This window comes from Aulonocara stuartgranti (assembly GCF_965226115.1).
Source record: "Aulonocara stuartgranti genome assembly, chromosome: 4".
Taxonomy (NCBI): Eukaryota; Metazoa; Chordata; class Actinopteri; order Cichliformes; family Cichlidae; genus Aulonocara; species Aulonocara stuartgranti.
The window spans coordinates 38,472,369-38,485,014 of NC_138942.1; the positions used below are offsets into that span (position 1 = coordinate 38,472,369).

At 41.9% G+C, this 12,646-nt stretch overlaps 1 protein-coding gene across 1 annotated transcript in view; it reads right to left on the reverse strand.

Moving 5' to 3' along the window:
• The window catches only part of rgs9a (regulator of G protein signaling 9a), a 44,015-nt gene that overhangs the window by 14,193 nt on the left and 17,176 nt on the right, over positions 1–12,646 (reverse strand). Inside the window, exons 6-11 of the mRNA XM_082530522.1 lie at positions 11,848–11,906; positions 11,257–11,333; positions 10,949–11,030; positions 10,774–10,836; positions 2,029–2,058; positions 1,834–1,895 (exon numbers count right to left, since the gene is read on the reverse strand). Of these exons, the coding sequence (XP_082386648.1) occupies positions 1,834–1,895; positions 2,029–2,058; positions 10,774–10,836; positions 10,949–11,030; positions 11,257–11,333; positions 11,848–11,906 (373 nt within the window). The remainder of the gene's footprint in view (positions 1–1,833; positions 1,896–2,028; positions 2,059–10,773; positions 10,837–10,948; positions 11,031–11,256; positions 11,334–11,847; positions 11,907–12,646) is intronic.

The window sequence follows — 12,646 nt, forward strand, 5'->3', positions numbered from 1 at the left end:
TATTAAAATATCGATATTTTAGTAATGTAGGGTAAATTTGTAGGTTATCATTAACAGGAACACAGTGGAAAGAAACAATATCATTTGGATTGTCTACATTGGAAGGGACTACTTCCTCTTCTGCCTTTAATAGTCATGTGTGAAATACAGCTCTATGAATGTGTTGCAGCCCCTTGTCATGCGCACTCACAACAATGGCTGAGTGTAAATGGAGTAATGTGTGGACGTATTTTACCTCCACAAACAGCCAAGATGCGGTTTGTGATACATGTGGCAAGACAGTGAGGTGTTCTGGCAACACCATTAACCTCGTCAAACACCTCAGAGTAAATCATATCACAGAATATGATGAGCGTATGTTGAGGTGAACTGAAGACGAGGAGAGGGACAGGTGCTGCCAGGGCGAGACAGACGTCTCTCGAGGAGTCCTTTAGTGCTGCAGGCAGGCAACATGCTCAAATGGCACACAACTTCAGTTTTCTGTATGATAATTCTGCATTATTAAGTGATAAGAACAAGTAATCTGAAGTCCTGTAATCATTATGAATCTATAATTTGAGATACAATAAAAGATACAGTTAAAAAAAAGTTTTTGTACAAAGTATCGGTATTGGATCAGTATTGCCGATACCACCTTGAAGTTTACTTGGTATCGGATCGGAAAGCAAATCAGTGGTATCGCACATCACTGCTCTGCGCGGCATTCCCAGCGCACCCTCATTATGTGTTTAGGCATGCCACGTCTGTCCAACATCCTCCCCCACCACCTTATCCAACTCACCACCAGGTGGTGATCAGTTGACAGCTCAGCCCCTCTCTGTACCCGAGTGTCCAGAACATATGGCCTTAGTTCTGGTGATTCGATTACAAAATTGATCATTGACCTGCGGCCTAGATCATCCTGGTGCCACGTTCACTTATCGAAACTCTTATGTTCGAACATGGTGTTCGTTATGGCCAAACTGTGGTTTGCACAAAAGTCCAGTAACAAAGCACTACTCGGGTTCAGATCCGGGAGGCCGTCCCTCCCAATCACGCCCCTCCAGGTCTCGCTGTCATTGCCCATGTGAGTATTGACATCTCCCAGTAGGAAAACAGAGACCCCAGGTGGAGCTCCGGAGCCCCACCCAGGAATTCCAAGAAGGCTGGGTACTCTAAACCACCACTCGGCGCATAAGTGCAGACGGTGGTCAGGACCCGTTCCTCGACCCGAAGGCAGACGGAACAAACCCTCTCATCCACTGGGAGAAACCTCAACATATAGGCAGCAAGCCGAGGGGATACCAGGATACCCAGTCCATCCCGCCGCCTCTCGCCAGGGGCAACTCCAGAGTCCAGCCCCTCTCCAGGAGACTGGGTTCAGAGCTCAAGCCGTGCATTGAGGTGAGCCTATATCTATACTATATCTAGCTGGTACCTCTCAACCTCATGCACTAACTCAGGTTCCTTCCCCACGAGACAGGTGACATTCCATGTCCCAATTGCCAGTCTTGGTAGCCGGGGATCGGTCCGCCAGGACCTCCACTCCTGGCTGTTGCCCTGCTCACAATGCAACCGACCCCTACGGTGCCTCCTTTTTACGGCCGTGCCCGGCCGGGCCACATGGACTAAGGCCCAGCCACCAGACGCTCGCACTCGGGCACCCTCCAGGGCCAGGCCTGGCTCCAGGGCCTGGCCCCAACAATCAGATGACCCCTATGAGCAAGCACTTTGGTGACAGTGGGAAGGAAAAACTCCGTTTTAACAGGAAGAAACCTCCAGCAGAACCAGGCTCAGGGAGGGGCGGGGCATCTGCAGGGTTAATCTGTGTCTTGGTACCAGAAAGAAACTTACGCTCCCAGGGAGACGCTAGATTTGACCTTGGACCTCATGATAGCTTGTTGATAGAACATGTTCTAGAAAAAACACACACAGAATTGTTATTTGGATTATTTCCATTTCCAAAGTACCTTTGTACCTATGTACAGCTAAAGCTGTGTATTTATGCATGCATACTTTTAATTTTTCAGTAGCAACTCAAAGACTTACCTTGCGTCTATAGATATCAAAAGTGGTTTTCTGAAAGAAAAGAATTATAAAATGAAAAGTTTTCATGGAAGCATTTTTTTTGGTGCAGTAGTACTCGTTATGTGATAAGCTTAACAAGTATGATTAAATACAGAAAGACGTTTTGATGCTAGGGGTCTAGATCTACAGCTCAGGTCTGCTGAAGCAGAAATGGTTCCTCTGGGGTAAATGATTACTTAACTTTGCAAAGCTTTTTGAAAATTGCAGCCAAATATCAATATCAGTGCTTTTCCCCAATGCTAGAATTGAATAAGTTTTCTAAGACAGAGACAGACAACCACAAACTCTAACATTCACACCTATTAACAATTCAGACTCATTATTTCATCAAACATGCCGTTGGCCAAATTGATGCCCAGCAAATTTGGAGGTTTGATACCCGAACCCGCATGGTGTGAGGTAACAGTGGAACCCTGTACCATCAAACCATCCTCAAGGTTCAGCAGATAGCCCATTTCCATCCATCCATTTTATTCCATGTATCTAATTCAGGTCCTCTGGAGTGCTGCAGCCCATCCCAGCTGCCATGGGATGAAAGGCAGAGTACAGCCTGGACAGGTCGCCAGTGTGCTGCAGGGCAGCCAATTTGGTTTTGCTCATTAGTACAATGACCACTTACCACACCACAACACTATAATGTCACACAGTGGGGATATAAAGTCTGGCTACTTAAGCAAAGTTATTTCTGGTTTGCATGTGTCTTTTCTTCATCACCATGGAAGTTTGATCCATCGGTTTATTGGTCTCTTTTTTGTAGTTGTCTCGTTACCCTCCTGCTTCTGTCCATTACAAGGTTTCACTACTATGAAGCCTTGTTTGGACTTCTGTGAAGTACTCTTGTGTTCTTCATTTACTAAATTCTGGATCTGTGTTCATTTTCTGTCTGAGAACAAAACTGCACTTTGTGTTTGCTCGTGTCTTTGTTTAATATTCAGATTTGTTTGATGATCTGACTCATTGAAGTGTGACAAACATGCAAAAAAGACATAAAGATTATGTCTCCACAGGTGGAGAACTTTCTCGACAGTTACCAGCCTTTCTAGGAATGAGCGTGGCAGTAAATCCACCCCAGAAATGACCCTGTGAAAACTTTTTCACCCCACTGTGCAGACACACATAAACCTTTCTGCATTACTCTTTCATGTTCATGTGAGAAAAGAGATCTGTGTTAGAGGAAAACAGAAGAAAGGGAAATGCAATAAATAAGTGTTCTGAATATCTTCATCCTGTAAAATACAGTATTTCCTTAAATATTTAAAATAAATACAGATATAGAAGGTTGAGCATCCAATCAAAACTCCAACTGAAGCTCTACTGCCATCACAAAATTACCAATGTAAACATGTAAACAGAAACATGTAGCTTTTTGTAAATTTGGAAATATAATTAAAATCTGAAAACTGATGTGGAAATGGGTATTTACAGTATTTAGAGTATTTACAGTATCATGGTATTTAAATGGGTATTTACAGTATTTAGAGTATTTACAGTATCATGGTATTTAAATGGGTATTTACAGTATTTACAGTATTTACAGTATCATGGTATTTAAATGGCATTTACAGTATTTAGAGTATTTACAGTATCATGGTATTTAAATGGTATTTACAGTATTTAGAGTATTTACAGTATCATGGTATTTAAATGGTATTTACAGTATTTAGAGTATTTACAGTATCATGGTATTTAAATGGGTATTTACAGTATTTACAGTATCGTGGTATTTAAATGGTATTTACAGTATTTCGAGTATTTACAGTATCATGGTATTTAAATGGCATTTACAGTATTTACAGTATTTACAGTATCATGGTATTTAAATGGTATTTACAGTATTTACAGTATTTACAGTATCATGGTATTTAAATGGGTATTTACAGTATTTAGAGTATTTACAGTATCATGGTATTTAAATGGTATTTACAGTATTTAGAGTATTTACAGTATCATGGTATTTAAATGGGTATTTACAGTATTTAGAGTATTTACAGTATCATGGTATTTAAATGGTATTTACAGTATTTAGAGTATTTACAGTATCATGGTATTTAAATGGTATTTACAGTATTTAGAGTATTTACAGTATCATGGTATTTAAATGGTATTTACAGTATTTAGAGTATTTACAGTATCATGGTATTTAAATGGCATTTACAGTATTTAGAGTATTTACAGTATCATGGTATTTAAATGGTATTTACAGTATTTAGAGTATTTACAGTATCATGGTATTTAAATGGTATTTACAGTATTCACAGTATTTACAGTATCATGGTATTTAAATGGCATTTACAGTATTTAGAGTATTTACAGTATCATGGTATTTAAATGGTATTTACAGTATTTAGAGTATTTACAGTATCATGGTATTTAAATGGCATTTACAGTATTTAGAGTATTTACAGTATCATGGTATTTAAATGGGTATTTACAGTATTTACAGTATTTACAGTATTTACAGTATCATGGTATTTAAATGGGTATTTACAGTATTTACAGTATTTACAGTATCATGGTATTTAAATGGTATTTACAGTATTTACAGTATTTACAGTATCATGGTATTTAAATGGGTATTTACAGTATTTAGAGTATTTACAGTATCATGGTATTTAAATGGTATTTACAGTATTTAGAGTATTTACAGTATCATGGTATTTAAATGGGTATTTACAGTATTTAGAGTATTTACAGTATCATGGTATTTAAATGGTATTTACAGTATTTAGAGTATTTACAGTATCATGGTATTTAAATGGGTATTTACAGTATTTAGAGTATTTACAGTATCATGGTATTTAAATGGTATTTACAGTATTTAGAGTATTTACAGTATCATGGTATTTAAATGGTATTTACAGTATTTAGAGTATTTACAGTATCATGGTATTTAAATGGGTATTTACAGTATTTACAGTATTTACAGTATCATGGTATTTAAATGGTATTTACAGTATTTACAGTATTTACAGTATCATGGTATTTAAATGGGTATTTACAGTATTTAGAGTATTTACAGTATCATGGTATTTAAATGGTATTTACAGTATTTAGAGTATTTACAGTATCATGGTATTTAAATGGGTATTTACAGTATTTAGAGTATTTACAGTATCATGGTATTTAAATGGTATTTACAGTATTTAGAGTATTTACAGTATCATGGTATTTAAATGGTATTTACAGTATTTAGAGTATTTACAGTATCATGGTATTTAAATGGCATTTACAGTATTTAGAGTATTTACAGTATCATGGTATTTAAATGGCATTTACAGTATTTAGAGTATTTACAGTATCATGGTATTTAAATGGTATTTACAGTATTTAGAGTATTTACAGTATCATGGTATTTAAATGGGTATTTACAGTATTTAGAGTATTTACAGTATCATGGTATTTAAATGGTATTTACAGTATTTAGAGTATTTACAGTATCATGGTATTTAAATGGCATTTACAGTATTTAGAGTATTTACAGTATCATGGTATTTAAATGGGTATTTACAGTATTTACAGTATCGTGGTATTTAAATGGTATTTACAGTATTTCGAGTATTTACAGTATCATGGTATTTAAATGGTATTTACAGTATTTAGAGTATTTACAGTATCATGGTATTTAAATGGTATTTACAGTATTTAGAGTATTTACAGTATCATGGTATTTAAATGGCATTTACAGTATTTACAGTATTTACAGTATCATGGTATTTAAATGGGTATTTACAGTATTTAGAGTATTTACAGTATCATGGTATTTAAATGGCTATTTACAGTATTTAGAGTATTTACAATATCATGGTATTTAAATGGGTATTTACAGTATTTAGAGTATTTACAGTATCATGGTATTTAAATGGCATTTACAGTATTTAGAGTATTTACAGTATCATGGTATTTAAATGGTATTTACAGTATTTACAGTATCATGGTATTTAAATGGTATTTACAGTATTTACAGTATTTACAGTATCATGGTATTTAAATGGTATTTACAGTATTTACAGTATTTACAGTATCATGGTATTTAAATGGTATTTACAGTATTTAGAGTATTTACAGTATCATGGTATTTAAATGGCATTTACAGTATTTAGAGTTTTTACAGTATCATGGTATTTAAATGGGTATTTACAGTATTTAGAGTATTTACAGTATCATGGTATTTAAATGGTATTTACAGTATTCACAGTATTTACAGTATCATGGTATTTAAATGGCATTTACAGTATTTAGAGTATTTACAGTATCATGGTATTTAAATGGTATTTACAGTATTTAGAGTATTTACAGTATCATGGTATTTAAATGGTATTTACAGTATTTAGAGTATTTACAGTATCATGGTATTTAAATGGGTATTTACAGTATTTAGAGTATTTACAGTATCATGGTATTTAAATGGGTATTTACAGTATTTAGAGTATTTACAGTATCATGGTATTTAAATGGTATTTACAGTATTTAGAGTATTTACAGTATCATGGTATTTAAATGGGTATTTACAGTATTTAGAGTATTTACAGTATCATGGTATTTAAATGGTATTTACAGTATTTAGAGTATTTACAGTATCATGGTATTTAAATGGCATTTACAGTATTTAGAGTATTTACAGTATCATGGTATTTAAATGGTCCATCCATCCATCCATCTTCATCCGCTTATCCGAGGTCGGGTCGCGGGGGTAGCAGCCTAAGCAAAGAGGTCCAGACCTCCCTCTCCCCAGCCACCTCCTCCAGCTTGTCCGGGGGAATACCAAGGCGTTCCCAGGCCAGCCGAGAGATATAATCTCTCCAGCGTGTCCTGGGTCTGCCCCGGGGCCTCCTCCCGGTGGGACATGCCTGGAACACCTCGCCCAGGAGGCGCCCAGGGGGCATCCTTGCCAGATGCCCGAACCACCTCAGCTGGCTCCTTTCGATGTGGAGCAGCAGCTGCTCTACTCTAAGCCCCTCCCGGATGGCCGAACTTCTCACCCTATCTCTAAGGGAGAGGCCAGCCACCCTTCGGAGGAAGCTCATTTCCGCCGCTTGTATCCGCGATCTCGTTCTTTCGGTCACTACCCACAGCTCGTGGCCATAGGTGAGGGTAGGGACGTAGATCGACCGGTAAATTGAGAGCTTCGCTTTTACACTCAGCTCCCTCTTCACCACGACTGACCGGTGCAGCGTCCGCATTACTGCAGCCGCAGCCCCAATCCGTCTGTCGATCTCCAGCTCCCTTCTCCCATCACTCGCGAACAAGACCCCGAGATACTTGAACTCCTCCACTTGGGGCAGGAACTCATCCCCGACCCGGAGTGGGCACTCCACCCTTTTCCGGCTGAGAACCATGGCCTCAGATTTGGAGGTGCTGATCCTCATTCCCGCTGCGTTACACTCGGCTGCGAACCGCTCCAGTGCGAGCTGGAGGCCCTCACCCGATGAAGCCAACAGAACCACATCATCCGCAAAAATCAGAGATGAGATTCTGAGGCCACCAAAGCGAAAGCCCTCCGCCACTTGGCTGCGCCTAGAAATCCTGTCCATAAAAATTATGAACAGAACCGGAGACAAAGGGCAGCCTTGGCGGAGCCCATCACCCACCGGGAACGAGTCCGACTTATTGCCGGCAATGCGAACCAAGCTCTTGCAACGGTTGTATAGGGATTGAATGGCCCGTAGCAATGGGCCAGACACCCCATACTCGCGCAACACCTCCCACAGGACGCCCCGAGGGACACGGTCGAATGCCTTCTCCAGGTCCACAAAACACATGTAGACTGGTTGGGCAAACTCCCATGCACCCTCAAGTATCCTCGAGAGGACAAAGAGCTGGTCCAGTGTTCCGCGACCAGGACGAAAACCGCATTGTTCCTCCTGTATCCGAGGTTCGACTAGCGGACGAACCCTCCTCTCCAGCACCCTGGCATAGACTTTCCCGGGGAGGCTGAGGAGTGTGATCCCCCTGTAGTTGGAACACACCCTCCGGTCCCCCTTCTTGAAGATGGGGACCACCACCCCGGTCTGCCAGTCCACAGGTACTGCCCCTGATCTCCACGCCACATTGCAGAGACGTGTCAACCAAGACAGCCCTACAACGTCCAGAGCCTTCAGGAACTCGGGGCGGACCTCATCGACACCAGGGGCTCTGCCACCAAGGAGTTGTTTAACTGCCTCAGTGACCTCGCCCCCGGAAATCGGTGGGTCACACCCCTCATCCCCAGACTCTGCTTCCTCCCCGGAAGACGTGTCAGTGGGATTAAGGAGGTCCTCGAAGTATTCCTTCCACCGCCCGACAATTTTCTCAGTCGACGTCAACAGCGCTCCGCCAGCACTATACACAGTGCAGGTAGAGCACCGCTTTCCCCTCCTGAGACGCCTGACGGTTTGCCAGAATCTCTTCGAGGCAGTCCGAAAGTCTTTTTCCATGGCCTCTCCGAACTCCTCCCACACCCGAGTTTTTGCTTCAGCCACTGCCCGAGCCGCATTCCGCTTGGCCTGTCGATACCTGTCGGCTGCCTCCGGAGTCCCACAGGCTAACCAAGCCCGATAGGCCTCCTTCTTCAGCCTGGTGGCTCCCTTCACCTCTGGTGTCCACCATTTGGTTCGGGGATTACCACCACGGCAGGCACCAACCACCTTGCGGCCGCAGCTCAATGCAGCAGCTTCGGCAATGGAGACGCTGAACATGGTCCATTCGGACTCAATGTCCCCAGTCTCCCTCGGAATGCTGTTGAAGCTCTGCCGGAGGTGTGCGTTGAAGATCTCGCGGACTGGGGCCTCTGCTAGACGTTCCCAGCACACCCTCACTACGCGTTTAGGTGCACCAGGTCTGTCCAGCGTCCTCCCCCGCCACCTGATCCAACTCACCACCAGGTGGTGATCAGTTGACAGCTCAGCCCCTCTCTTTACCCGAGTGTCCAGAACATATGGTCGCAGGTCTGGTGATACGATTACAAAATCGATCATCGACCTACGGCCTAGAGCATCCTGGTGCCACGTGCACTTATGGACACTCTTATGTTCGAACAGGGTGTTCGTTATGGCCAAACTGTGATTAGCACAGAAGTCCAATAACAAAGCACCGCTCGGGTTCAGATCAGGGAGGCCGTTCCTCCCAATCACGCCCCTCCAGGTCTCGCTGTCGTTACCCACGTGAGCATTGAAGTCTCCCAGCAGGACAACAGAGTCTCCAGGTGGAGCACCTTCCAGCACCCCCCCCCAGGGACTCTAAGAAGGCTGGGTACTCCGAACTGCCACTCGGCGCATAAGCGCAGATGACAGTCAGGACCCGTTCCCCGACCCTAAGGCGCAGGGAACAAACCCTCTCGTCCACCGGGAAAAACCCCAACGTACCGGCAGCAAGCCGAGGGGATATAAGAATACCCACCCCAGCCCGCCGCCTCTCACCAGGGGCAACTCCAGACTGAGACAGAGTCCAGCCCCTCTCCAGGAGACTGGTTCCAGAGCCCAGACAATGCGTAGAGGTGAGCCCAACTATATCTAGCCGGTACCTCTCAACCTCACGCACCAACTCAGGCTCCTTCCCCACCAGAGAGGTGACATTCCATGTCCCTATTGCCAGTCTTGGCAGCCGGGGGTCGGTCCGCCAGGGCCTCCGCTCCTGGCCGCCACCCGGCTCACAATGCACCCGACCCCTATGGCGCCTCCTGCGGGTGGTGGGCCTGCGGGAGGATGGGCCCATGTCTCCTCTTCGGGCTGTGCCCGGCCGGGCCCCATGGACTAAGGCCCGGCCACCAGACGCTCGCCCTCGGGCACCCTCCCCGGGCCTGGCTCCAGGGCGGGGCCCCGGTAACCCTATCCCGGGCAGGGTAAACTGTTCCCTCGATATTCTTTTCATGGGGGTCTTCTGAATCGCTCTTTGTCTGGTCCCTCACCCAGGACCAGTTTGCCATGGGAGACCCTACCAGGGGGCAAAAGCCCCCAGACAACATAGCCCCTGGGATCCCTGGGACACACAAACCCCTCCACCACGATAAGGTAGCGATTCAAGGAAAATGGTATTTACAGTATTTACAGTATTTACAGTATCATGGTATTTAAATGGTATTTACAGTATTTAGAGTATTTACAGTATCATGGTATTTAAATGGGTATTTACAGTATTCACAGTATTTACAGTATCATGGTATTTAAATGGTATTTACAGTATTTAGAGTATTTACAGTATCATGGTATTTAAATGGCATTTACAGTATTTAGAGTATTTACAGTATCATGGTATTTAAATGGTATTTACAGTATTTAGAGTATTTACAGTATCATGGTATTTAAATGGTATTTACAGTATTTAGAGTATTTACAGTATCATGGTATTTAAATGGGTATTTACAGTATTTACAGTATTTACAGTATTTACAGTATCATGGTATTTAAATGGGTATTTACAGTATTTAGAGTATTTACAGTATTTAGAGTTTTTACAGTATCATGGTATTTAAATGGGTATTTACAGTATTTAGAGTATTTACAGTATTTAGAGTATTTACAGTATCATGGTATTTAAATGGGTATTTACAGTATTTAGAGTATTTACAGTATCATGGTATTTAAATGGCATTTACAAACCATTTTTCACTCATACAGTGCTTTATAAGGTCAGACTGCGTCTCCAGAAAAAGGATTTTAAGTTCATGTAATCATGTAACACTGTCGTTGCTCCACACCTGTTTGTGGGTTTCTATGTTTACTGACCTTTCACCTCATCTGTGTTTGGGTCAATGAGCCTCTCTGGACCACAGTCCATGGCACTGTGAGCACAACGCTGGACACACAGAACATCATTCAAGATAGATACAGTCTAAATAATACAATTACAGATCATGATTATAAATGAGATTAAAACATGTAGACAGCACAGAGTTTGAAAGACTGACCGGAGGCCTGTTCACCATCCAGTACGCCCTCTCCTGGCAGTCAAACACCACGCGATCTGGCTTCTTCCTCTCTTTGCCAGCCCTGACACATGTACAAGCAGGTAAGTGGGGTATTAAGAGGAAATCATCTGTGAAAACCTAAAACCAAACAACAGAAGTGCCTACAAGACCCGTCACAGCATCAGGACCAATCACTGTACATTAGTGACCACGCTGCAGCAAACTGCACTTTAAGAAATAGTCTCAAAAACCAGCATCTGTGGTGGCAGCGGGCATTATACATTACGAGCTGTGATAGTGTCACTTACTTATACTGTTCAGCTGCTTGCATCACAATGAAATCCCATTTGTGGTTCAGCCATTCATGGAGGTGATTGTAATGTGCCTGTTTGAAACACAAACACACAGCATGGAGCAGCAAGGTGAAAATCCCTTTTAGTTTAAGAGTTTAATCAGCACGTGCTGACTGCATTCTTGTTATAACCAGGAGATGAAAGAGCCTCTGATCGGTGAGACGCCAGAGAAACAGAAAGGTGAAGAGGAGCATCAAAAAGACAGAAAGAGGGCCCACAGAGTAAAAGGAGCCACTGTGGCACAACCGAGGCAGAAGCTATGGGGCCAGTGACGTTTGAAAAGTTAAATGTCTTGTGAATGAATACTTCATCACCATTTCATTCCTGCTGCTTCAAATAGAAAAACAGTGAAACAAGAAGATCCAAAATTGCACTGTTGGTTTGTGTCAGTATCATTCTGTGACATCAGCCCTCAACTTAAATCTCCCAGCTTAAATCTGAGAAGCCTTATTGAGTTGAAGACCAGTAGACTTAATGTATTCCAGTTAATAATGGAATAATGACTGTGCTACTCATTACACATCTAGAAGCAGACACATTGTCTACCTGTTCATATGGTTCCAACACGCCCTTCTTCCGGATGTTCCGCTTTGCCAGGTAAATGGCTAAAACCACAAAACCAAATAAAAACACAGTCAAAACACAAAAAGTAAATTTTATTCATCAGATTATTAGCTACAATAAACAAAACCAGTCTTTCTATGAACAACATTATTTTCTTTATAATTTACTGGTTTAAATGTGTTTGTTTAATAGAAATCCCGTTAATTTCATAGTTGTTTCTATGTCCTCCAGGTTACTGCTTCATACTGTTGCTATATTAAAGGTATGGAAGCAAAGTGGTTCATTAGCAGCTTTAACTCACATGAATGATTTCAAATGATTCGATCCTACGATGTCATAAAATTAGCCCAGTGTTTCCATGCTGCAGAAAACCACTGTGCGACCGCTGCAGCACAGCTCTGACATGATGTTGGCACACTGACTCAACACAGGCGTGTTTCTCCTGGGCTGCCTCTGTGGACCAGCTCTCAGGTGTTCCACTTCTTATTTGAGGAAATGTTTAACGCTGAAAATATTAACGCTGTTTGCCGAGTGCATCGTGGGAGGCTTTTTCTTTGAAAAAGATCAGGCTTTGTTTCTGAGAAGATCAGGCGAGAACGTTTTTACTTATCTTTGTGGGGGAAGAAATTTAAATACAAAACTTTTGTCAATTAATTCAACTTAAATATATTTACCTACAAACAGACAGTCAAGTTTTATTGTTAGTTTAAGTGAGTTGTATCCATTAATACTCCTACCAGTCGTTCTCTGAATTTATTTATTGTTGCACACTTTCTGTAAA